Source organism: Coccidioides posadasii, chromosome 4 (assembly GCF_018416015.2).
Source record: "Coccidioides posadasii str. Silveira chromosome 4, complete sequence".
NCBI classification, from domain to species: Eukaryota; Fungi; Ascomycota; class Eurotiomycetes; order Onygenales; family Onygenaceae; genus Coccidioides; species Coccidioides posadasii.
This window is the reverse complement of record NC_089410.1, coordinates 842,741-867,324: the sequence shown is the minus strand read 5'-3', so window position 1 is coordinate 867,324 and position 24,584 is coordinate 842,741. Positions and strand designations below refer to the sequence as shown.

Here is a 24,584-nt window from a genome sequence, read left to right as displayed (position 1 = left end):
CTAAACAATGTGGATGTGAATAGCCAAGGTCGCAAAAGGAGTTAACTCTCAGTAACTCTCAGTCTCGCCAGCAATTCCCCATAGTTTGCCTTGTTATCCTGCCCCAGCAGAAAACTTTTGATCTTCTGTAGCCCCTGTTGGTCCCCCTCAACTGTCCCCACTGTTTCCCTCTCTACCCAGCCTCGAGTGTATCTACCTCCGAAGTCAATAATTGTTAGTATTGACAAGAATATTGGCAGGCTTCACATCACCCCAGATAATCCCAGCCAGATGTAAATGATCCAAGGAGGCTGCCAGTTGGTCTGCCCACTTCTGTCTTAAATTCATTGGCAGGTCAGCCCGCAACGCACATTCTAATGTTGTGTACTCTGTACTGACAATCAATCCAAGACAGTAACATCCCAATACAACAGCAGCCCTTGTCATCCAGTACCACACCACACAGATGAGGAATCTGCACCTCCATGTCAAGTAATTTTTCAATGCACTTATAGCTTTAAAGCTTACAGAGAGCCTCTCTCTTCTTATCTGTGCTCCACTGCTTAAAGAAGAAGACTGTCTGCCCATCCACAAGTACTTTCTTCAGGATTTTAAAGTATATATCTTCAGGTCAATCAATACAGATCTGTATTTGCTGCAGATGAAACAAGAAGCATACTGTACAGAGTTCATAGTCATTCAGATTGAATTTCAATCAGCTTGCTGATGCAGCTTTGTAATACAGTGAAGAAATGAGTGTGTTATTAACAGTCAAGAGTAAGTAGTGAAAAGTTTCTGGGTAGAGATAGTTGTGGAGAGTGAATACATGTGCTTTCTTCCAAGCTGGTTCTGTGTCTTACAGTACTGGAAGAAATAATTCTAGTGCCCAGTCCTGAAAATCATTAATTTTTAAATTATCCAGATTGCTGTCTGCTTCAGTTTCAGCAAATTGAAGGTATTTTTCTAGAATGTCTGAAGAGTCATGGAAATAGCCTGGCAATAGAAAAATGTGGAAACATTTCTCTTTGCAATGCATAATCATCTTCAACTCCTTTTTGTTTGGGTCAAACCAACATTCTGCAACGGCCAACAGTGGCCATGGACTCATGCTGAAGAGTGGTCCTGTTGGACAAAGAGAAATACAAGCAAGACACTTGACAAATTGAATAGGTAGTGCGGAGAGACTGAATGAGTGTAAATATGACCAATTTCTGTTTTTAATCTGTAGGGAGAAGGTGGTAAGGAAGATTTACACGCATGTAAGGTATTCAATCCGCAAAGTAGCAAGTGTTATCATTGTCACCTCTAAGAGCTCTTCAGTCAAACAGTCCTAATTATCTTTGTGCAGTGATTGGAGCACTAGCAGTAAGTGATTCATAAAGAAACAAACAACAGAAGAGGATCAATCAATGGATTGAAACAAAAACAAGTACTCTGTGAGCCAAAAAAAACATACAACAGCCGGGATTCGCTGGTGGTCACCCACCCAACTACTAGCCGGCCGGCAAGTGGCTTAAGTACGGCTGAGCGGACGGGAAGCCCTGTTTTCCACTTCCTATGGTCGTATGTACTTAATTAGTAAATGAAGTAATTTGATAGCTTCTTGGTGGCTCATAAAGTCCTTTCAAGGGAGAAAGTAACAGAGAACACCCGAATTGATTCGGTTCTTCATGGCTCCTATAATAACTTCCTATACATGCTTAGTAGGCTAGCTAGTCCCTGAGGCCATGGATGATTACTGGAAGGGGTTCAGGAAATTACGACGACATGAGGTCCTTGTTCCCTATGTAGGCTACATGAATGCCTGGAGCCTTTTAAACGCTCAAGACGCCTGATATGACTGCATAGAAAGCATCATGAAAGAAACAAGGTTTGTCAACATACATGGCTGTTGTATGTTCTTTACTCCTTGATCCCAGCCCCGTGTTACGGAATAGATAAATCTCTTGCACCAAAATAAAACCTTTATCTCTGGATCATCAAACCGAAAATATGCATCCCAACCAACCGCGAAATATTTCGCATAACACCTGATGCCTATGCTTGAAATACGGGTAAAGATGCAAGCACACTTGATACAGGTGAGTGCATTCCAGGCTCAACAAATTTTCAAGAAGGCGCAGCTAACGAACCCATAATAGTTGGTCTTGGTGGTGTAGATTTCTCGAAAGCACCTCCACTGAGAGTTCGGCCTCGACACCTGACAGTCTATCGCCCCAGAAAATTTTGGGTGCGACAGCTGCACCGTGCAGAGGCATTTACATCTTCCAGTTTGTTGATATTGTCACTGATTAGCATAAATATCTCAATCAGTAGACCAGGAGTTGACAGCGGGTTATTTTGTGAGGTCAAGAGGAGTGGTTGATAGAGAGAAACAGTTGAAAAGTCTAGAATTCTAGTTATACCCAACTCGTTATCCATGGACTCACAAAAGCACTGTTGTCAGGGAGGTGGTGTCTTGACTGCTAAGTTTCCCACCAACAAAAAGTTCAGATATTTTTGCTCTAGCCTGGCTTGCCATTGATAAGGTTGAAGATATTAACAGTACCTCCAAAATAGGCGGAGATTACAGACAAGTATTGTGGTTCACTGACAATGCTGTTATTGCAACAATCTAAGGCATTGTGCACTCAATAAAATCTGAAATAATGCGCTCAAGACAGAAGTCTGAAGTCCTGATACTATCAGATTTCTGGATATACTGGAACTGCTACTTGTCTGTGGACTAGATTTTATTATAGAGAGTCGCCATCAATCTACATCCTTCCATGGCTTGATTGAGAGATGGAAAAAGGCCCTCAGGCTGTGAAAATTTAAGGTTGTTCCTGAAACAGCACTGATCTCAAATGCCCAAGACTATGCAAGTGAAACATCACTTTCATATGCCATAGGAGTGCTATCTACTACCACATTTGATTTCAAATTGTTGTTTGAGAATAGGGCGGATTCCTCTCTTATTCAATCACTAGGAAATCAAGGTAACAGGAGGCAGCCTGGGGGGTGTAAGATGGCTCTCCGAAACCAGATTTTCCTTGCAACCTGCTGTCAACACAAATTCACAGAAACTGTGCCGTGGGAAGTGAGAATTGAATGAACATCACCACCGCGAACTTCAAGTTAGCAAGCTGGCTGCTGTCTTGTAATTACATTCCTCCTTGCTTTGTGTTACCCAGGGAAAAAAAAAAAAAAAAAAAAAAAAAAAAAAAAGAGAGCAAAAAAAAATACAAGAACATTGTGCTGGGGCTTGCTGGTGGTCACTCACCTAAGGATAAGCGCAACCAGCAAGCCCCAGATACATCAACAATTCCTGAAATAAGTGTAGCCAGGGGTGAAGCATCTCTGCAGACCTGATCTGGGTGGTTTTCAAGCGATTTGGGATAAGCAAGGGTGATCCACATTCACAACCAACAGTGACTCAAAAGTGGAGATGGTTTAATCTCGCCAAAGATGGAATAACTGCAGTCTGCAACCAGTGTCTTAGCACCCATGTGGCATTGTCAGTCGCCGTTTGGCAGCCTGACAGGTCTTGCAAACCAGGACAAAGCATTGTCCATAACCTGGGTCAGATGGACAATTCCACCCGGCAACTCGGCTGAGGCACTCTTCGTCATCGTGGCTACATATACATACGCCAAAACTAGACAGCTAGAAATAATATAAAGGTTATGAAGCAGCGCTTTATGGCAGTCGCTGAGACTTGGACAGCCAATTTCAACGTAGTGTCCGGCTTGGTTGGACGTCTTGGGAGCAAAGCCCGACCCGACCTTGGCCAACTCTTATCTCACTTATCCCAGCTCCCTGAAGCTTTGCTCTCGATCTCTGGAAATATGAGTGAATTACATAATATCTCGACGCTGTACGGAGTAGTTATAAATAGTGAGTTACTGGGCAATGTCAAGGTGCGAGGCTCTTTTATCAAGATGTGTGAACGTGGCACCTGCATGTAGGGAGTCTACACTATTCCTGATTTGAATTTGTAAGCAAAAAGGCCTACTGAAGTACATATGATGAATGTGAATTGCATGGAGCAGCCATAATAGTGTTCTATGTATAAGACAAATAGCCGTTGCAATTTAGCAAGGGTTGCAACCAGTGTGGTCTTGACAATTGTGCGGATCGCCAGGGGACAAGTCACTTGCTAAGTGCCTCGAGATGCTGGGCAATGTTCGGTCAGTGTGCAAGCCTCATGGACGGGATTTTTTTACCTAATGTTTATACCTAACTTTAACAAACTCGAAACATCAAGGAATGCAAGGATAGCTTTGCCAACCCATGATCTGTAAGCACCCTGGCCCGTGTTGCAACTTTGCAAAAAATAAACATCAGGCACGGGTGCAATGTTGTGACTTCTCTCTATCTAACCAGGGATGTCAAAATTACTGGCTTTCCTGTTCCAGATAGCAAGATATGGACGTGGAGCTGTTCGGCCAAAAGGCGACACCACCCCCGGCACGGCTCATTGCTTCAAAGGTCTGAAAGCCTTAAATAGAAAGCAGGAAGAATTTGCTCGCCGATGTTTCGTATTGGGATCATCGTGCATTGAACCTTCGACTCTGCATCGGCATCTGCGGTTAGTCGCTACAGGGCTGCGCGTTTTTGTGGAGTATGGAGAACATTTCTCTCTTCGGATTGACCCAGTCAGAGTCCCCGCCGGGGTACCCCGTACTACGTCGGCATCTCGTACCCGTACCGGATTCAACGATGGAGAGAATGGCGCGCATGGCGGGTAGATCCTTATACAATTGTCGCTCTACATCGGCTTAATCAGGCATGAGGTTGAAACAGCGACAGCGTAATGGAATTATATATATATATTGCCGGTTTCCAACCTGGCTGATCGCTATGATCGAAGCGCCGAAACAAAAAAGATCAGACTGTTGAAAGACAGACCTGGAGAATTGTCCAAGATGCTGCCGCTCAGCCCTCTTTGGACTTCTTGTTTAGCCGCCCTCTTTGCCATAAACACGGGTGTAGCGTCCGCGCAGTCACCGCCCAACCCAAATGCGACATGGCCGCTACAGTCGTTTCAAAGCACAGAGATCAAAACGCCTTTCCTTAATGTCACCAAAAACGGCAAGACAGAGCTAGGATACCTGTTTCTCAATCCTCAGAACATGGGCACTGGTCATCCCGCTATCTATGAAGACGATGGCCAGCTTGTCTGGCAAGGTCCGGAAGGAAGTACTTTCTCCTTTGAACCACAGATGCTGGATGGACAACCGGTACTCCTCTACTGGGACGGCCTGACCAACAGCACGGGCTATGGGTATGGCTCTATGCGTGTCCTCAACAGCTCCTACCAGCAAATCCACGAGGTCACCATTCCCGGCGATGACTTCAAAACGATATATGAACCAGAAACGTTTCCATCCTATCTCGATTTCCATGAAGGGTTCATCACTGAAGACGGATCCATGATTTTAGCGGCGGTCAATGTCACTGAGGCTGATCTTCAGTCCGTTGGTGGCCCAGAGGACGGCTGGGTTCTGGATGCACTGGTTTATGAGATCGATATTGAGACCAACGAGGTATTATTTCGCTGGAGCGCTCGGGAACACGTCTCCGAAATTCCACTCAACTTATCTCGAAAGCCACTTTCTGGTGCCGGAGCCTCTGAAAAAGATCCCTGGAACTACATCCATATGAACTCTATTGCCAAATACGGGGATTCTTACCTCGTGTCGTCACGTTATGCATGTAGCGTATTCCTTATCTCCAGTAACGGCACCCTTATTTGGCATCTCAATGTAAGCACCGCGCTCTTCCCCCGCTGTTTCACCCTTTGTGCAAATGAATTATTGTCAGCTTTGAGAGGTTGGAGTGATCGTACATCGTTAACCTAGTATGGCTTTCGTTTAATAGGGCATAGACGGCGGTGACTTCGAAATGGGTCCCGACACCACCTTCTGCTATCAGCATGAGGTCCGCCTTGAAAATATGTCAGAGGACAAGGTCACTCTCACGGCACACAACAACGAAAACTCAGACTTCACCAATCAGACCAAAGCAACAACGGGTTTGGCTCTAGATCTTGATTTACAGAACAAGAAAGTCTCTTTGAACCGGAAGTTGTGGAACGCCCAGCGTCCAGTTGTGTCTAGAGCTCAGGGAAGCTATCAGAGTCTCGGCAACGGACATGTCTTGCTCAGTCACGGGGTAATCCCAGTAATCGAGGAATACGACGAGCACGGCGCAATTGTTATGGATGCCCGCTTCGGTTATGACAACGCCGCGTCCACTTACCGAACGTATCGCCACTCGTGGGTCGGTGTACCAAAAACCAAGCCAAGTGTCAAGGCATGCCGCCCTACCGAGGATGGGGAGGTGGTAGTCTATGTGAGCTGGAATGGAGCGACAGGCGTGCAGTCGTGGAAGCTATTTGCAAGCTCAGATGACGGGGAGCTCGAGGAAATCAAAACTGAACCGCGGAATGGATTTGAGACAATAGTGCGGGCGGAGAATGCTGGCGACAAATTTGTAGTTGCTGCAGTTGGCGGACCGAACGACGGAGGAAAATCTGATGTTGTTACGGTTGGTAGTTGCAACTAATAGCCACCCGAGTCAGCGAACAGACGTGATGCAACTTGTAGTTAGACACTTGTGACAATAGCAATCCGAATTTTATTTCCCTACGTCGTCTTCCTTGCTCGCTGTTTTGGAGCTGACGTCGGATGCTCTCCCCTCATGAGTTCTGGCGTCTACCAACGAAACATGGTCCACCATTCTGGTTCATAGATCTCTTTCCGTATGTTCAATTCAAGCCTCAATGGCTCGTGTCTAGCTGACAATTCCTCGCGTGTTCGGGCTCTTTATTGTCCCTTGTTCCGAGGGGCTGCTGATGGCATTTGTCAACCAACGCGCATCCCGAGAATTGGGGTTGCCGAGCTAGCCAGGGACCTGGGTTTACATCTGGACTGGTCGGGGGGAGCTTTTCGAGGACATCAGCGCCAAGAACCGGCAACCTTTGCGGCCCAAGGAGGCGCATCGCTTGTTTGGTTGTTGGGGTTGGATGCTACTTCGGAGTGATTGACACTCCGCTTCAACATGCTGCGACTCCCGATGTTTGTCACCAACACCTAGAATGTTATTGTGACTGCTTTGACAAATGAGCCATTCCTCTCATTAGGCAGAATGAAGACGCGTGGCCGAGGCCTCAAAATATTTCCTTTTTAAAGGGAATAGCCCTCATTTGACGCAGAGGATAAAATGACATTGGCGTCCATGCCATGAGAATCAAGGGCTATCTTCTATTCAGATACTTTCATCCAAATTACTGAATTATTTGAGAGTAATACAGATCCTCTCTCGAAGCATAGTAGGATTGCTCGAAGACCTCAAGCCAACACAATCTATGCACTGAACTCTGCCACAAAATGTCTCGCTATGCGGAGGTCCACAAACAACCGGCGGGTCCAGGAGACGCCCGGCCGACTGCCTTGCAAGTAATCGAAGATGAAGGTTTAGAAGGAAACATGAAAGACAAGGTTTCACGTTCCTAGTATTCTTATACTGTAACGAACTAACTAACCGTTAACCAGGTTTTTCTAATCACTGGCTGTTCGTCAGGAATCGGCATCGAGACCGCCCGCGCGATCGCGGCAACCGGCGCCCGGGTTTTCCTAGCCGTGAGAGATCTTACCCGGGGACGAACAGCCTGCGAATCTTTCCTTGAGCCGGGTCGCGTCGAGCTCCTACAGCTGGACACGAGCTCACTCTCCTCCGTGAAAGCCGCTGCCTCGAACTTCTTGGAGAAATCTCAAACCCTCAACGTGCTTATCTGCAACGCAGGCATCATGATGATACCCACATACGAGGAGTCTGCGGATGGGTTTGAAATCCAACTCGCGACCAACTATCTGGGCCACTTCTTGCTCTTCTGGCTCCTGAAGGAAGCCATGCTCAAGGCCTCCACTCCTGACTTCAACTCGCGTCTCGTCAATGTATCGAGCAGCGGCCACCACGCGTCGGAAGTACAGTTTGAGGATATTAATTTTCACCGAGGGGGAGCGTATGCGCCTAGCAAAGCCTATGGCCAGAGCAAGCTTGCGCAGATTTATATGGCCAACTATGTCGACCGGCATTATGGGCCTGCTGGCCTTCACGCGCTGAGCTTGATGCCTGGGGGGATTTTTACGAACTTGCAAAAGCATGTGCCGCAAGAGATCAAGGATGGTTGGACATCAAATCCTGAGATCATGATGGTTTTAAAGAGTCACGAGCAGGGCGCAGCAACAACGGTGGTGGCGGCAGTGGCAAAGGAGTGGGAAGGCCGGGGTGGAAAGTACTTGGAGGATTGCGAGGCCTCCAGTCCGGAGGCCCTAGTGCAAGGCTTTCGGGGATTCAAGGAGTACGCCTTTGATGAGGGCAAGGAGGAACGGCTGTGGGAACTTACGCTTGACATGCTCGGACTTGCAGAAGCATAATTCAGGGTGTGAAGTCGGGGATTAACCAGCTAGCTCGATATAGGCAATGTCAAATGATGTGAATGAATTGGCATAACAACATTGGAATCTGTCACCCTCTCTGTCCTCCATCTCAAACACACAAGTATAGATGTTCGCCCGAAACGATTTGTGCGCATGTTCCCTCCCACCAGCACAAGAACTGAAGCACTCTTCTAGGTAGTAAATTCAGAGGTAAATGAGGAGTGCGCAGTAATATTCAGTAATCCGCAGATGTCTAATTGCTCTGATATCATAGGAGAGAACGAGAGCGCTTCGCAATACATAGGTTGTTTTCTCATGTTGCAGTGGTTCATAAATAGAAGTCTTTCCTGAACCAGGGTGCTTTTCCTGGAATTACTTGTAAGGTACGGAGCGTTGGGACCGGGGTGGGTCAGGATTGGGAAGCGCTTTGATTGACCCGGTAAAGTACTCCGTATTAGTTCCTGTCACACTAGATGTGAATCCGATCTAGTATGGAGACGAAAAATATATTTATACTGGTCTGACTCAACTATCTAAGAATGATCTATCTGTCCAAATAAAAAGCAACCCTCTGGTCACATGACTAACAATTTTTGTGTGGGAAAAGCATACAAATGCAGATAGCTGAGTTGCTAATTAATAGCCCAAGTAAGAGAGATATATGTCTCAATCTGATAACTAGTTGATATTATCAAGATTGAACTCTATAATCCAATATATCTTCTTCAGCATGAGGCATAATCTGTGTTGAAGATTTGTAAAAAGAAAACAAATTAAATTAAATTATAAAGATTTAAAAGCAAATTCAATCAAATTTGGGAATCGGAATCTTGTCAACTTTTATACAGTTGTTGCAGATTTACAGAGTTAATCTGCTGTATTAATTAAATGCAGATTCTGCATGAAGGTTTTGAAGACTTCACTCTCTAGAGCTTTAATAAATTCGTCCCCAAGCATATCATTAGTTGGAAGCCATCATATAGTTAATTTACCTACAGTCTCTTGCTGTTGAAGCTAATAGTGGTGTATATTAATATGGTGGAGCTTCATAGTCAATTGCAGTGTAGTACTTATGAGAATGATAAATCTGTAACTATCATTTGACAGTTATCCAATCTTAGATTCAATTTATCTGTATCTGGTTTGAATTCAATAGCTTTAAAGACTCTTTACCATTAGATTCTCTTCGACAAACCAATGTAAGAGCACTTTTTTCTTTGAAACAGCTGTTGGAGGTCACTAAGAGTTTCAGCTGTGTCTTGATACTGCATTTTCCAGCACTTCCAAATCACTGGGCCCAGTTGAAGGTGGTCGGTATCAGGAAATTGCGCTGCCAGATAAAGCTTCTCAACAGCGCTATCTGTTTTGTCATGATATGGCTTCCGACCTGTAGATATAGAGTATGGATCCCATGGCAAACATCTCATCCTTAATGGAAGGATGATGCTACCAGTAAGGATGAATTGAAGCGCGTGAGCTTGAACAGACAAATGCCTGCTCTCCATCAATTGAGGAACCTGCAAAATCTGCGAACTTCAGATTGTCCTTCTCATCCAAAAGTAAATTTTGAGACCCAATATCAGCCTGGAGGACTCTACTGTGGATGTAATGTAAACCTTCTGCAATCTGTAAAGACCATCTCTGAATCTGCTCTGATGAAACAGTGTCCCCATTTTCTTGAAGAGTTTTTAGGCGCAGACAGAGAGGCTCTTTCAATCGCTCCATTACAATGCCTCTTTCCGGCAAAATCGCAATAACGTGGACAATTCGGGCATATGCGCCTTTCGATTTCGTGGTTACGTTCGTCATCGGCACATGGATACGGCCATTTGACAACCTCATGGGATTTATATTCGGAAATGACGCCGGAAATTCCTCTGGCAACTCGAGGCAGACTTGCAAGGTCTTGAAAGGACCAAATCTTGGGTTCCATTGGTAGAAAGACAAACGATTGGGTTTGAAAACACAGGAAAATTGGGGCTCAATGTTGAAGGTCACTATGATTTGCTTTGTAGGTAAGTCAACCTCCTGCACGTCAAGTCCGCAATAACTCATTCCACGTATTTGTAGTCATTTGCTGGGGACTATTCTTTTTCTGGTTGGTCCCGGGCGTCCAAACACACCCCCACGATCGGCGGCGGGCCGAGCCGGGGGTGGCAGATACCCAGCATCAAAATTGTTGCTGAATCAATCAATCGCTCCTTAATTTCACTGGCCTAGCTATTGATTCAAGCCTGTCATCCTTCGCTATCCCTTTGATATACTGACATCTCCTTAGCAGTGCCGGGCATAGGCAATAGGCGTCTCGCGATTAGTGATAACCAGAAATTTACATTGTTAGTTTCTCACAGGCATTCCCATGATGCTCTCCAGGAAACACATTCAAGCACTTATTCTATTAAATTCTCTCTTCATTCATCCAACGATCGCAGTGCTCCCGGATTTGGATCCCCTAAGTTTCGTCGACCAGATCATAGGCACAGTCAATGGTGGAAATGTTTTCGCCGGGGCGACTCTTTGTCGAGACACTAGTCTCTATGTAGTTAGTCTCCAGGTTAGCGGCTCGGATCTTTTTTGATCCGATGCAGAGTTTCCATCTCGCTTATCCCACAATCCTTCGGATGAGACGAGCAAGGGCACGTACATCTATCGAGTTCACGTTCCGTGGTTCCTATAGCTTCCGCTTATGGTTAGTAGCCTCGTAGGCCAATCTGTACGAGTCACGTGCTAGAGAGTCGAGCCATGACGAGATAAACCTCGCCAGCCGCCACCTTTTATCATTTCTACCATTCGTTTACAACTTCGTCGTGGCTATCACTGATGGAGATGGAAGACGCTGTTCGACCCAGTAAGGAGGCTATTGAACGCATGCGAACAATAAGCCAACTTGTCTGGTCTCAGCATGCCCTGACAACAAGTTCTGAGCTGCCGCTTCAGTGTATTCAACCTCAACAAATGCTGGGGAGGGTTCCTGCTTACCTTGGCCGCGACTTCGAATCTCGAAAAGATAGTTTATCCCTTCACCATACATCGTCATTAGATGGATTATCGCCTCTCTTCATTAGTGGGAAATCTATATGGCAGACGACGTCCGAGGGAGAGTGTGACCTTGAACAGAAGGTCCTCCCGCACCAGCTTCTTTTAGGTGTTCAGCGCTCCACAACATGTGTTTTTGCAGATTATTCATGTTTCAGACACTGGCCTGGAGTATGCAATACTCTGGATAACGCTGAGCAGGGTAATTATCTAGCGGTTTTGTTTTATGCGTGGTCCTATATTTTGTCGAGCACTTGGCTGGAGAGACAACCTTCAACTTTGGCACAGACCAGACGTATGAGATATTTGCATTGCCGGGCCAATGAATCTGATATTGATGATACCCAGCACTGCGGTGGCTTTGAGATTGATTTGTGTTCCATGGATGATGATGCCGCAAGATGGTGGGCAGCAGTACTGTCGCCGGCGGGGTGGCAGGCTACTGTATTTCACAATGGCCATACCTACAAATCGCCATGGTCCGTTCGCAATATCGATACCCGTCCGTTCATTTTGCGCAGAAACTATGACCAGCATTGTCCCGGGAGCACTCCACCTTCCTCAAGGCAGGCCTTGAAATATCTCGCCGACTTTTGTGCCACTCACAACCTTAGCGGTCAATGTTGTGCTGCACTAATGGCGACTCTCTTTATACCTTTTAACAGTGGTAGAACTATTACTCTTCCTCTACCTGTGCCATATACCCCTGCCGCGGTTTTTACTCGGCCATCGTCATCGAAGCTAAATATAGCACCGTTGCCCTTTTCGCGCGATAAAATTTACAAACAAAGAGAACTGCTACCATACTACATGACCCTAAGCTGCAATGGGTGGACGCTACGGTCTCTACTGCACAGCACTTTCTTCAATCCTGACGTGTACTGCAACCTTGTTGGCTCATGGTTAGAGCCGGCCTTCGAGGCTCTTGACCCTATCCTGGATGCTGAGGACCATACCAGACTTACCATTCTTCTGACTCGGAGACAGCCGGTACTTGGGCCACTATGGCTAGGCGCAATTCTTACAGGAACAGCAATGACAATTCTCCATGCTATCCAATCCGGTCAATGGGCGGTTGACCTTCATGCGGCTGCATGGACTGGGACTGAGCAATCATTTCTTACTACGAAACTCTCAGGGCCACGTGCTGCCAAACAATCTAAAATAAATCGCGATGACGAATGCCGCTTACTATTTCTTACAGGCTGCGATGGCTTCTCAAGCGTTCCAGTGTGTCCTTGGAAGCCATTTGGCAGCAGCGCGCTTAGCGATACAGAGATTGCAGTTTGACTTCACGCACGATGTTGAGGGCACAATCTCCGGTACACTACTTGGAAATGGGATTTGGACAATGGTATGGAGCTTGAGGATAGTGGGTTGAAGACAAATTCAGCCTGTTTGAAACAAATTGTATCCCCATCCAATAACACTTCGGTGGTGTCCGGGAAATCTTGGAGACTCAATCTTCAATCAGTGTCGGAGGTCGCAACGCGAAGCATATTTGGCTGGTTACGGATGACAGGGTATCCGCCAAGCGAGAAGGACATCCGCACGCACCCTTGGTTTGACGTGGGAGACTCGGATGAAGAATCTTGTGATGAAGTTAGCTCTGCCTGAACACCAAGCTTACATTCCGGAGTCGAAATCTGTCTGAGATTGGTTTGGAGGATTGTATACTGCTCAAAAGGGTAAACATACCGCAGTTTTCATCAACTTGTTAGATCTATATAACTTTCAAAACCATCAGGTCCCCCGGCAGAGTGATGTTTACATTTTGAGCAGATAGCATAAGTTCCACTGGACACTGTTTGATGAAGGCCAGTCTGACAAATTTTCCATTGCTTTCGACAGCCATCTCTTATGGGAATTTCCCCCAGGGCTGGAGGGTGTCAAACTGCTATGCAGAACACTACGGCGGGTCTCATTTCCTATCCACAAAGATGATATCTTCACTGGAATGCTGGTGAAACTAGACAGACTATATGAACCAATCATCCAAGCATTTGACCAGACTGGAGCAGCATGGCTAGCATTAGATCAGGATTGGCTGCAGTGGTGGTGCCGCCTTTTTCTTGGTTTCAATTTATGCAACTTATATTATATCACAACTGCTATTGCCGGTCTGGCGGGGGTAGGCCTGGCCGGACGTATCTTCCTTCAGTTCCCTTGAAGTGTTGACTGACGCTGGTGCAGGGCTGATTCCATCCTCCCCGGGAAACACTTCTCTATCTCCGACCGGGACCAGCGCTCCTCCATCATACCCTGAAGGTGTGTGTCTTCCTCAGCAGACCATTGCCTCTGGCCTTTGCTCCCCTTGCTTTGTTCAGGCTGAGTTTGTTGCGTCTCCCAAGGGAATCTTCATGAACAGTCAACTGGGCACTCTCAGAGTCAGGTGTGCAGCTGGCCAAGGCTCCTTCAAACAGCCAAGAAAGGAACTGCAATCATTGGTTGAGCCATAGGGATAGGAAGTGGGAATGAAGGGTGGTACAGGAGCCTTCTCTGATGGATGATGCAGAGGCAATGCAGGGCCACTTCAGGGTTTGTTCTTTCAATTCCTTGACTTCTTGCTTGAGGCTCTTCACCTGTTTGCTGAGGGAGCCTTCATCCACACAACTGGAGCAAGGCGCATTGGTCTTGGCACTGGGGTGGGAGGGGAGCAATGGTGGAGAGTCATGTATGTGGGGGTTTCCTTCAGCCAGTGTATTATCAGCCAGCCTCTCCTCGCGAATTTGGTGAGAGTTGGGTGTGTCCCAGAGCATGGGTGAGGGAGGTTCAGGATATGGGCAGCTTGGTTTGGGGCTGGCAAGGCTGTCACCTTGTTGGACAGGCCATCCAAAGCCATTGGTCTCCCAGGGCTCTTTGTCAACAATAATCACTGGGTCAATCAGAAAGTTTTCCTGAAGAACTGGAAGCTGGAGAAATTCTTCAAAGCTACTGTCTGAGCTGGTCATACTGGAAGATTCTGGGCTAGCTCCTGTGGTCTCTTCTTCTAAGTGAGGCAACACAGCTGGAAGAGCAGTGGAGTGTTGAGTATCACAGATGGAAGAAAGAGGTGAATTTGAAAGAGGCACTGGATCATGCAGAGATGAAGTCCTCTGTGTGGGGTTCTCTGAAGATGGTGTACTGGATGGCGATAGCAATATCTGTCACAGTTGAGGTAGGAATTTAGGCACAGATGGCGAAGCTAGCCAAGTGCCGGTGCTTGACAGCACGCAGACTTTGGCTGGCAGCCTCGCGGGGAGGGCATGCTTGGGAAGTGGCAGAGTGCTACAGGGAAGATCATGATGGGTGGAGCAGCTGGAGTTTGGAGAGTTGAGGAGTTTGTGCAAGGGAGGTGGTTTGGGCTGAGGGGTTGCCCATGGCTTGAAGGTTGCATGAAGTGTAGAATCCATCTGGATCTGAGAAGGGTATATGTGCAAAGGGGTGAATTTGGAGCACAGAAATGGGATTGAGAGAAGCATGTGTGCCACAAGAAAATTGTATCATGGAGGGGCCCATAATCTGGATTCTGGAGGATCGCTCAGCCTCTTTATATTGTTCTCAGAGCATCCACATCCTCATCTCACTGCCTCCACAGAGAAAATTGACTGGAGTGAATCACTCTGTGCCCTGAGTCTTGCTTTAGAATGCTGGCGCGTCCATCCTCACCAGAAATGCGCCCTGGGAGGCAGAGACCTGGTGTAATGTGTTAATCAAGCTCTACCACAACCTCCAAGCCGGACATGCCGCATGCCTGGTTCGGTCTTGCACCTGCATCCAACAGCAAAAGGGGTGCGGCAATTTTGCCATTGGCTAATGGATGGAAGTGAAAGCATGCAGGTCACTCTTCGGGTGGGCCATGGTGATATCGAGCGGGAGGGGACATTGCCCCTGCTTCCCAGAATATTCCCGTGATGGGGGTCATGCGGGAAGGAAAACAGATCCTGCTAGCCCAGGCTCGCGCTGGGATTTGAATAGCCGGCTCAGGAAAGCTGAGAGGGCAAAGAAGCCGCGAGAAAAAAGGGCAAGAATAAAAAAACATCAAAGATGTCAGAGGGAATGCAGGACGGGAAATCGGCCATTGACTTGGGAGTCGCCGATCGGACGACGTGGCGAAAACCATCACAGCATGACTGCAATGGTCGAGGCGCCTTGACCTCCGGTAGCACCGTGGATGGGGGTTCACGACTGGGTCCGACGCCGATGAAGTGACGGTGTGGCGGTGCTCTGGACGGCCGTTCGCGCAGTGAAAAGAGGTCGAGAGCCGGGTAACACGGCATCGTCCCTGTAGGATGAGGGGGCAGTGCGCGTGGGCGCGAGAGACGGGATGGGACGAGGGAGAAAGAGAATGAAGAAGTGCGTCGTTGTTTGAGGGAGTGAGGTTGGGTTTTTATAGATCTCTGCAGCATCGTTGGGGCGGCGCGAGATGGCGCAAAAGCGGCGAAGCCGGCGCCATCCCCGAAGCGGTAACTGTGATGCCACTTCGGGCATAGTGTAGGCGGCGGACCAATGGCGATGCGGCGGGACGGGCTCGGCGCCCCGCTAACCAGCACAAAAGATACTGTACTAATGCTTTCTATGCACTAATGTTTTTAAAATATAATAGTCTATACCGAGTACTCTCACATTATAGATCTTCAATGTTGGACATTTTCTAATATTTTATCCTTATTTTATAAGGGCTTTCTAATTGGTGGCTATTTTAGACAAATCCCCACTATTGCCACCATTTTGACATACTGGATTGTTTAAATGTTGCGTATTTTCTGGCACGCGTATCAGACCAATATCAAAGTCCCAACTGGATACACACAGACATTATAGGGAAGGAAGATTCATGACTCTCGTAATAAGATCAGCAAGATGCATATCAACATCAGCGCAATTGAACAAGTTGAAAAAAGAGGTAACAGTAATATTTATCAGCTATCATCATCACATAACCAAAACAGTAGGAAGTTACATATAATGAACACCCTTTTTCCTCCGCCACTCTCAATGTATGTAGCCATAAAATGTAATAAAGGAGTCGCTTAGGAGCCCCGGAAATATAAGAGCAAAAAAGCGAACTGCACTGGCGCGTCAAGCTAGAACCCAACATTTGCCTTTTTTTTTTTTCACCTATCATCCCCATTTATAGTACATACATATAAGAAAGATACTCTTCTATTTTTGAAAAAATTTTAGTTCTTCTTAACAGAGTTGAGCAATCCCTGCATGTTGATACTCTTAGGGCGCTCGATAGGGAGGCCAAGGGCACGGCTCCAGATCAACTGGGCAAGTGGGCCGAGGGCGCGGCTGACACCGAATGTGACGGTGTAGTAGAGAGGTTCCTGGAAGCCGTAGTGGTGGAAGAGAACGCCGGAGGCAGCGTCAACGTTGGGGTGGGGGTTCTTAGTCTGTGTTTTTGAACATGGTCAGCATGTCAGATCTTACGACGTAGGAGCCAGAAAGCTAAATAAGGCTAATCTTACCTTGCCGTGCTCTGTGAGGACACCAGGGGCGATCTCGGAGTTCTTCTTGACGAGTTTGAAGACCGGGTTGTTCATGATCTCTGGTCTGGTGCTAGCAAAGTCCATCAGGGCCTCGAAGCGAGGATCGGGCTTTCTGAGAACACCGTGGCCATAGCCAGGGACGACTTGGCCGGATTTCAAAGTGCTCCAGAGGTAGTCCTTGACGTCCTTCTCGGTGAAGTTGTCGCCAATCTTGGCGCGCATGTTCAGGATCCATCGGAGAACTTCCTGAGCAGCCAAGCCGTGGAGAGGACCGGCGAGACCGAGAAGGCCTGCGGAGTAACTGAGGAACGGGTCACTGAGAGCACTTCCGACAAGGTGGGTAGCGTGGGCAGAGACGTTGCCGCCCTCGTGATCACCGTGGAGAGCGAGGTAGAGACGGAGAACGTCGTGGAAGCTCTCGTGCTCCTTGCCACCCTTCCCGAGGAGGACAGCAAAGTTGTAGGCCCAATCCTGGGTGCTGTCGAGCTGCTGGGTGCCGACAGTGTCGACCTCGTTGGGTCGGAATACCAAAGCGGCCACACGGGGAATCTTGGCTAGGAGGGAGATGCTGTCGTCGAAGGTGGGCTCCCAGTAGTCGGCCTTGTTCAAGCCCTCAGCATACTTCTTGGCGAAGGTGGACTCGGTGTTGAGAGCGGCAACAGCAACGGAAAGCTGGGTCATTGGGTGCATATCCTTGGGGAAGGACTTGATCATATCCAGGATGTGCTTTGGGAGGTGAGATTTTTCAGCAAGCTCACGAGAGAAAGCCCGGATCTGGGGAGTAGTTGGGACCTGGCCGGTGAGTAGAAGCCAGAACATGGCTTCGGGAAGCATCTCGGTGCCGGAGGTACCCTTGGGAAGCATCTGCTGGCAGTCCTTGATGGTGTGGCCGTGGAATCGAATACCCTCCTCGGGGTCAAGGACGGAGCCTTCCCAGATCATGGCCTTCAAGCCTCTCATTCCTCCAATGGCATTGGCAACCGTGACATCGCCAATCTTTGCATCATTGTGCTCCTTCAACTCCTTGAGCAGAGCTCTCTTAGCCGGAAGGACGCTCCGGAAGACGCTCTTAAGCTCGGATTCGGCCGCAGAAGCGTAAGATCTGGAGGAGCCTGCCACTGTGCGGGAGGATGAGGCCTAAACAATGATAAATTGGATAAGCAATGGTACTTCTCACTCCCATCAAATGCGATTCTACCGTACCTTCGCGGCCCGAAGGGCCTGTCTGGAAGCTCTCGCAGCCAAAGCCATTGTTTAAGACGGGGCTATGTGGATGGAACTTGACTTCGAGTTTAATCACCGAAAGGGCACACCGCAATTAAGAGGGTAGTTGGGGGCTTGTGAGAGAGTCTCAAACGGACGATGGCTTTTTTTTTTTTTCCCCTGGGGAGACAGCTGGGGAAGTGAGAGATAAAAGTGCGAAAGTTGTCTGGGGAGGACGGGAGAAACGGTCTCGGGTCAAAGGGGCGGCTGGCAGCGGTTAACTCACCGCAGGCCCATGCTTCGGGGATTCCAGCCGAGGAATCAACGGCCGGCTTGGCATTTCTGGAGCAGAGGAACTCAATCGTCAGCGCCGCACCCACAGCTCGCTCACCCAGATGGTCAATAATAACGCTCCTGCAGAATCCTCGAGGACTTAAGCCATGTCCAAGAGTCAGCCCAATATCTTCGCTCACTGATGCTAGCATTCGCAGAACAGCTCTCCAAAAAAGGTTCAGCCATTGCACTTTGAAGATACTTGTCTTCGGTTTTATACTGAGAGCCTGCCCTTTCTATTCTACTAGTTAAGGAAGTTGGTTTTGATAGGTTTTCCGCTTCCAGCTTTCGAAGCCATCGTCAGCCATCGTTATTGGTGTCGTTTGCCCCCTCTGTTCGAGCTCCAACAGCGGCGCTGGTTGGCCGAGTAACGATTGACAATCGACTTTGATTTTCGAAGCTAGCTGATGTCCGCGGTTCTGAATATTTGGTGGACTGTGATATATGCGTCAGGTCGTTCTTCGGGAAAAAATTGTCTTGTCCACTGCCTTCTGGACTTGAAATGCCTCTGTGAGGGACTGATCAAATGGAGAGCTCTTGACGACCTCGTCAATATACACTGGAAAGAAGCCCAAATTTCCGCAGCTCCGGCCAGCACAACGTTTTGACGTATAACACGAATCTAACGTCAAGTCAATGACATGACAAAGAGCATAACGAGAAGGCCAGGGAATATATAGCTGCAACCAATGTTCCTCTCCAATTCTAATGATGAGGTGCAATACATCCACTTGACTATCCGTTCCACTAGCCATGGCGAACCAACTTCCCTTTCCATCTTTCACTAGGGTATGGCATAACAAAATCTATCCAACCATCGACCCGAGCCAGAATCCGTCCATCGCAGCTATAGGAAAGAAAGTGGTCATATCCGGAGGAGGATCGGGGATCGGTCCTCATATTGTCAAGGCTTTCGCCGCGGCGGGGGCCCTCCGAATTGTGATTTTCGGTCGCAGGATCGAGACTCTCAAGCGAACCCAGGAGGAGGTCAAGAGGGAATTTCCTGGCACTGAGGTCGACGTGCTGGTGGCTGATATCGCCGATGAACCCTCTGTGTGCAAACTAGCAGCCGATATCAAACGGTTACATGGGACTTGGGATGTTTTCGTATCGAATGCGGGGTATTCACCCGAGCTGTTAAGTGTCACGGACTCAATAACCAGTGAATGGTTCAAAGCTTTCGACGTATAGAATTTTCCGTGTAGCCCTTCTCGGTGGATGTGTACATATAGGTGCTAAACTACTACTAAACAGGTCAACGTCAAAGGCAATTTCTTTCTGGTACGCGAGGTCGCCCCCTTTGCAGCTGCCACCGGAGCTGTCTTCGTGCACGTCTCCAGCGGTGCTTGTCACGCTCTTCCTAGGCCCGGCCACTCCGCATATTGTGCCGCCAAATTGGCCAGTACGAAGATAATGGAGCATTTTCAAAGAGAATGTTCCCCTATACGTTTTACCAGCATTCATCCAGGTATCATTCCGACAGAGATGGCCAACACGCTTTTCAAAGTCTCCAAAGCACTCCCAATCGACGATGATAAGCTAAATTTTATCAACAAGATGGACGATTGGGGTTTTCTAAAAGAGAAGAACAGCAAGTCTTCCGGCGGCCTTCGCAGTCTGGGTTGCGAGCAGCGAAGCGGATTTTGCCAGGGGCCGGATGCTGTGGTGCAACAGGGACGTTGGAGAGTTGAAGATGAGAGCAAGTGAGATTATTGAGAAGAATCTCCTTGTAACTACGCTTGAAGGCTGGGCCACCTATTTTCCAGACCCGAGTTCGGAGGTATACAAAGGGATTCTGGCGGAGTTTTTGGGGTAACTATGCGTGTAGTTCTATTGATATCAATTATCTTTTGGTGACATTTCCTTTAGCTGGCAGATAGGCCAGTTTTCACGCATTTTGCCTACTTGTTGAGATTGAGCAGCCCCGTGCATATATATATATACGTACGTTGTTCGCTGCGTTTGTCTTCGCGTTGGTCTTGGGATCGGTTAGAAAATCTTTTCAGCACTGTGTTTCTAGCGAGTTGATTCCTCGTCGGGCAAGATCATGGATACATACTCTAGTTGATGGCTTGCGTTGCAAATAACTTCGGCGGAGGAATTTCCCGGCATTGCGCAGAGGGCGGAAATTCGGCCTTCGCGTTCACTCCCTTTAGTAAGCAGCTCCTTGCCGTTTCCGAATTCCGCGACGTACTTCAGCAGCAAGAGAACGGCTGAAGAATCACGCCATTATGGCCGTCGTGGAGCAAAATAATGTTACATCTGACTTAAATTCTAGGCGATGGAAAGGAAAGGAATGGACATAGTCTCGACTCTGAAGTAGCCGTTCTTGCTTATGAGCTATCAATGTCTGTACCCTCCTCACCCGCAAAGAATACGCAGCTAGCCGTGAATTCACCTGCAGCAAATAACACCAGCGCCGGTAGCGCAGGCGGGGTCAGATTCCTCGTTAGCATTTGTCTGAGCGTGCTCGTCGCAATTCTGGCAGCGTGGTATCTTCGACCCGGACCCATTCAGCATCGACTTGGTTTGTTCGGGAAGGCGAAAGGAATCTCGCCTGGAAGAAGCTTCACGACCACAGGAATTGGAAGCGTGCAAAGCTCCGTAAAGCCCGGAAAATCCGAATCGTTGCCAATGGCTTCTCAAGAAGCAGAGCTGCTGTCCGTTGCCGCCACCGGCGTGCGTAAAACGCCTATTTACTTCCTAAGTCATGGCGGGGTGGGTGGTTGAGCTATATTTTGTTCATTTATTTGCCGGACGGCACATTTCTAAACGACATTCTATAGCCTAGTATAATGTACCAACATGATCATCCGGCCTACCGCAAGTTGCAGCAAATCGGCAAGGAGATCACGACAAAAGTCAGACCCCGAGCTGTGGTTGTGTTTTCTGCGCACTGGCAGGGTGGAAGGGATACGATTCAAGTTAATACGGCAGAGATTACGGAGCTGATATATGAGTGAGTTTTGTTTTAGGCTTGCTGGGCCTCAGGTGGAACCTGTGCTGACGATGTCTTGGGAACAAAGTTTTTATGGCTTTCCATCGCATTATTATAAAGAGAAATATCCTCATGTCGGGAGTCGGGAAATTGCAGAAAAGGTTATAAAATCCATTCGGGATGCGGGCATCAATGTAGAGGGGGTCAAGAGAGGGTTGGACCACGGGGTTTGGGCGAGTTTCAAGTGTGGTATGTACTCAATTTCAGATGGATTCAGCTCGCGCGGCCTGTGGGTACATGTACTAAACCGCACCATCAGCATTTGACCCGGAAGACAACCCCTTAAACGTGCCCGTTGTCCAAGTCTCCTTGTTCGATACCGAGGATCCTGATCAACATTTCCGTCTCGGTCAAGCGGTCTCCAAACTCCGCGAAGAGAATATTCAGATAATCGTCTCTGGAATGGCGGTGCATAACCTGCGCGATCTGCGGTTTACCTTTGGAGATCCACGGCCGCTACCATATGCTGCAAGTTTTGATGAGGCGCTCAAGGAAGCCGTTGCAACTGCACCTGCGGATAGGCAGAGGGCTCTTCGGGATCTGCTTAAAAGACCCGACGCGAGACAGGCACACCCGACGTTTGATCATCTATTGCCAATTCATGTCGGAGCCGGGGCTGCGGGAGATGATGTGGGAAAGAGATTGTTCACTCTGCCGGAAGGTAGCATGAGCTGGGCGCAATTCCGATTCGGGGAGGTTGTAACCAATTGAGGTCGGACACCACGTATGCCCCTTAACTTTGGTATCATTCAATTCCGGGTTTATAATCTTTTTTTTCTATTTGCATTGGGCGTTCTGGAAAAGGAAGGTTTATTTCGTGATATATAGGTACAGAGAAAAATGCCGGGTCTAAGTCGTAAAAAATAAAATCAAACACGGACAACTCTTATTCCTTGGGTTGCACCAATGTAGTGACTAATTGTTCTATTTCCTTGTCCGATAGGCCTAGAAATACTATTAGTCTGTGCAATGCACCGGTAAAACTTCACTGTCTTCCCAATGAGCACATACCTAACAGTGATTGCTGCTTTTCCCTTCCAAACTCTATAACATAATTTGAGTCAGCCATTGGTTTCTGCATTCTCTTACACTTTCCGTCAGTCCAAGTATACGTACCGTATCTCGCAAATATTCTCGGCTCAATGTCTGCCGCCTCCCGGATCAAAATCGGCGTATAGGGATTATGCTTCTTCATCGTCGGGTACGCCCGTTTTAAAAATGTTCTGCGCCGGGATAGTCAGCGTAGATCACGCAAAGAAACCGCTCCCACTGGAGAAGCTCCACATATATCAGGATTGAAGTCGATCTAACCTTGTCGCATCGCCGTGAGCGGAAGAGTGGCAGAAGAGGAATCTGAGCTCCTTGAGGCCCTTGCTGAAGGCGTACTTAGTGGACATGGTGCCGGGAGTATGGAGGATGTGCCTTTCTGGCGATCAGGCCTTCGTTCACCGAAAGTCGAAGCGGGAAATAAAGCTCAATTGAGCGGCAGGAGGAGTTGGTCGTCGTCGTCGCTGCAGACGCTGGACGAAATGCGCTCATCGACAACTGGCTGAGTAATCGACAAAATTACATAATATTTATCACGTGATATGGTTGGGATGCGGACTCATCATTGGCCGAGGGGGCGGGATTCTGGCTGCGAAGATCGGACCGGCCAAAGGCGCTAGTTTTGACCCTCACCGTCACCATCGGTCATCGCTGATTCAACTCCTCGTTCTTTGCTGTATATTAATGTTCCATTCCTGATTGTGGAGGACTGTGCTTTGCCTTTTCCAATTCCCCTACCTCCTTCCGTTCTCCTCCTTTTCTTCCCCTTCCAAACACCACCCCCCATCGCTCCGTCACTATGTCTTCCCGCTTCGGACTCCGCTTTCTCCAGAACTCAAGGGCAGCGTTCCAGAATGCCGCCGCCCCCTTCCGCAGACAGATGCTTCGCAGCCGGCGATTCCAGAGCACAGAGGCTGCCGCAGAGACAAAGCAAAGTTTCTTGCAAAGATCATGGAACAGCCCGGTTGGAGTGAAGACTGTGCATTTCTGGTGAGGACTATTTTTAATACTCGAGCTTTTCCCCAACCGTTGGTTTAGCGTGGTTCAGGTGCTTTGGAACAGATACTAATCTTGGTGCTTTTCTGTTTGACAAATAGGGCTCCAGTAATGAAGGTTCGAAGACAACAGACACTGCGTCCATTTTGCGGGGACCTTTCCTAGGTTGTCGATACATCACATTCTAACCTTTTTACCAGTGGATTCTCGTCATTGCAGGACTCGGTGATATGGCTCGACCAGCCGACAAACTCTCCCTGACGCAAAATGCCGCGTTGATGTTCACAGGTGCGATTTGGACGAGATGGTGCCTGATCATTAAACCAAAGAACATCCTGTAAGCTCGAAACCATATTTGACTGGCAGCCGTCTCTTTCTGCTGGCCGTTTACTACTGGCGATATTCCTGTGTGCAGTTTTACTGATATAGTCTACTTTATAGGCTTGCTACTGTGAACTTCTTCGTCGGCTGCCTTGGATTCACGCAGGTTACCCGTATCTTTTTGCACAGACGGTCTGTGGATGGGTCTACCACTGCTGCCCTCAAAGACATGGGACACGAAGCCACGGATTCTGCGAAGGAGATGGCCCATAAAGCGGAAGATGTGGTTGTGAAGAAACATTGAGTCAGCTGATGCGATCGGGTGTGTGGAGTGTGGATTGGTTGAAGCTTGATAGGTAAACTATGCTCTTTCACTTGCCTATCGAGCATAAGTGCGGTGATGAAGTGCCAGATTGACTATGACATTGAGTGAACCAAGGTAATTACCAACTTTGCCCGGTTTTCCAGTGCGCATGAGGATTGCTTTGTCAGCAAAAGCTATTCCATTTTATTTGATCTTTGGATTTGTTCTTTTTTGAGATGTATGTAGATCATCTCTCTCTGTATGTTTTATAGAGCTAAAAGGCTATGCTTAAGTTGGGAACAAATTGAGTTCCACAATTAAAGCACATGTAACACTGTTATACCATTAATGGACATGCGGATTGAACCTCGCGCCGCATGCAGTGTAGACCCAGCTAACCCTCCAAGGCTCACTTGCGTGTTCTAAACGCTTCATCCACGGAAAAACACTGTTAAGCTCTATTCGTC

At 47.9% G+C, this 24,584-nt stretch overlaps 11 protein-coding genes across 11 annotated transcripts; 6 read left to right on the top strand and 5 right to left on the bottom strand.

Annotated features, from left to right (window-relative positions):
• Positions 1–4,886: 4,886 nt before the first annotated feature.
• Positions 4,887–6,310, top strand: D8B26_007186 (uncharacterized protein; the record flags this gene model as incomplete). Its single annotated transcript, XM_066125453.1, has 3 exons — positions 4,887–5,726; positions 5,842–6,227; positions 6,277–6,310. 3 exons carry the CDS (start codon positions 4,887–4,889, stop codon positions 6,308–6,310), a joined length of 1,260 nt encoding a protein of 419 aa, XP_065981535.1.
• Positions 6,293–6,758, bottom strand: D8B26_007185 (uncharacterized protein). The gene is made up of 2 exons (XM_066125452.1): positions 6,613–6,758; positions 6,293–6,524 (listed from the first exon to the last, which is right to left on the bottom strand). The coding sequence occupies exons 1-2, from the start codon at positions 6,700–6,702 to the stop codon at positions 6,312–6,314; spliced, it is 303 nt and encodes a 100-aa protein (XP_065981534.1). The 5' UTR covers positions 6,703–6,758; the 3' UTR covers positions 6,293–6,311.
• Positions 6,759–7,049: 291 nt separating this feature from the next.
• Positions 7,050–8,483, top strand: D8B26_007184 (uncharacterized protein). The gene is made up of 2 exons (XM_003072020.2): positions 7,050–7,463; positions 7,518–8,483. Exons 1-2 carry the CDS (start codon positions 7,353–7,355, stop codon positions 8,400–8,402), a joined length of 996 nt encoding a protein of 331 aa, XP_003072066.2. The 5' UTR covers positions 7,050–7,352; the 3' UTR covers positions 8,403–8,483.
• Positions 8,484–9,851: 1,368 nt separating this feature from the next.
• Positions 9,852–10,247, bottom strand: D8B26_007183 (uncharacterized protein; the record flags this gene model as incomplete). The annotated part of the gene is made up of 1 exon (XM_066125451.1): positions 9,852–10,247. The coding sequence occupies one exon, from the start codon at positions 10,245–10,247 to the stop codon at positions 9,852–9,854; it is 396 nt and encodes a 131-aa protein (XP_065981533.1).
• A 978-nt stretch (positions 10,248–11,225) lies between these two features.
• On the top strand, positions 11,226–12,731 carry D8B26_007182 (uncharacterized protein; the record flags this gene model as incomplete). Its single annotated transcript, XM_066125450.1, has 1 exon — positions 11,226–12,731. The coding sequence occupies one exon, from the start codon at positions 11,226–11,228 to the stop codon at positions 12,729–12,731; it is 1,506 nt and encodes a 501-aa protein (XP_065981532.1).
• A 1,856-nt stretch (positions 12,732–14,587) lies between these two features.
• D8B26_007181 (uncharacterized protein) lies at positions 14,588–14,902 on the bottom strand (the record flags this gene model as incomplete). Its single annotated transcript, XM_066125449.1, has 1 exon — positions 14,588–14,902. The coding sequence occupies one exon, from the start codon at positions 14,900–14,902 to the stop codon at positions 14,588–14,590; it is 315 nt and encodes a 104-aa protein (XP_065981531.1).
• Positions 14,903–16,318: 1,416 nt separating this feature from the next.
• D8B26_007180 (uncharacterized protein) lies at positions 16,319–18,320 on the bottom strand. Its single transcript, XM_003072019.2, has 3 exons — positions 18,119–18,320; positions 16,895–18,052; positions 16,319–16,819 (listed from the first exon to the last, which is right to left on the bottom strand). The coding sequence occupies exons 1-3, from the start codon at positions 18,164–18,166 to the stop codon at positions 16,604–16,606; spliced, it is 1,422 nt and encodes a 473-aa protein (XP_003072065.1). The 5' UTR covers positions 18,167–18,320; the 3' UTR covers positions 16,319–16,603.
• Positions 18,321–19,204: 884 nt separating this feature from the next.
• On the top strand, positions 19,205–20,309 carry D8B26_007179 (uncharacterized protein; the record flags this gene model as incomplete). Its single annotated transcript, XM_066125448.1, has 2 exons — positions 19,205–19,636; positions 19,706–20,309. The coding sequence occupies 2 exons, from the start codon at positions 19,205–19,207 to the stop codon at positions 20,156–20,158; spliced, it is 885 nt and encodes a 294-aa protein (XP_065981530.1). The 3' UTR covers positions 20,159–20,309.
• A 375-nt stretch (positions 20,310–20,684) lies between these two features.
• D8B26_007178 (uncharacterized protein) lies at positions 20,685–22,160 on the top strand (the record flags this gene model as incomplete). The annotated part of the gene is made up of 4 exons (XM_003072017.2): positions 20,685–21,169; positions 21,238–21,410; positions 21,478–21,638; positions 21,709–22,160. The coding sequence occupies exons 1-4, from the start codon at positions 20,798–20,800 to the stop codon at positions 22,158–22,160; spliced, it is 1,158 nt and encodes a 385-aa protein (XP_003072063.1). The 5' UTR covers positions 20,685–20,797.
• A 73-nt stretch (positions 22,161–22,233) lies between these two features.
• On the bottom strand, positions 22,234–22,957 carry D8B26_007177 (uncharacterized protein). Its single transcript, XM_003072016.2, has 4 exons — positions 22,761–22,957; positions 22,566–22,672; positions 22,461–22,493; positions 22,234–22,394 (listed from the first exon to the last, which is right to left on the bottom strand). The coding sequence occupies exons 1-4, from the start codon at positions 22,844–22,846 to the stop codon at positions 22,336–22,338; spliced, it is 285 nt and encodes a 94-aa protein (XP_003072062.1). The 5' UTR covers positions 22,847–22,957; the 3' UTR covers positions 22,234–22,335.
• A 164-nt stretch (positions 22,958–23,121) lies between these two features.
• Positions 23,122–24,426, top strand: D8B26_007176 (uncharacterized protein). The gene is made up of 4 exons (XM_003072015.2): positions 23,122–23,486; positions 23,594–23,609; positions 23,693–23,829; positions 23,934–24,426. Exons 1-4 carry the CDS (start codon positions 23,296–23,298, stop codon positions 24,115–24,117), a joined length of 528 nt encoding a protein of 175 aa, XP_003072061.1. The 5' UTR covers positions 23,122–23,295; the 3' UTR covers positions 24,118–24,426.
• The last annotated feature ends 158 nt before the right edge of the window (positions 24,427–24,584 follow it).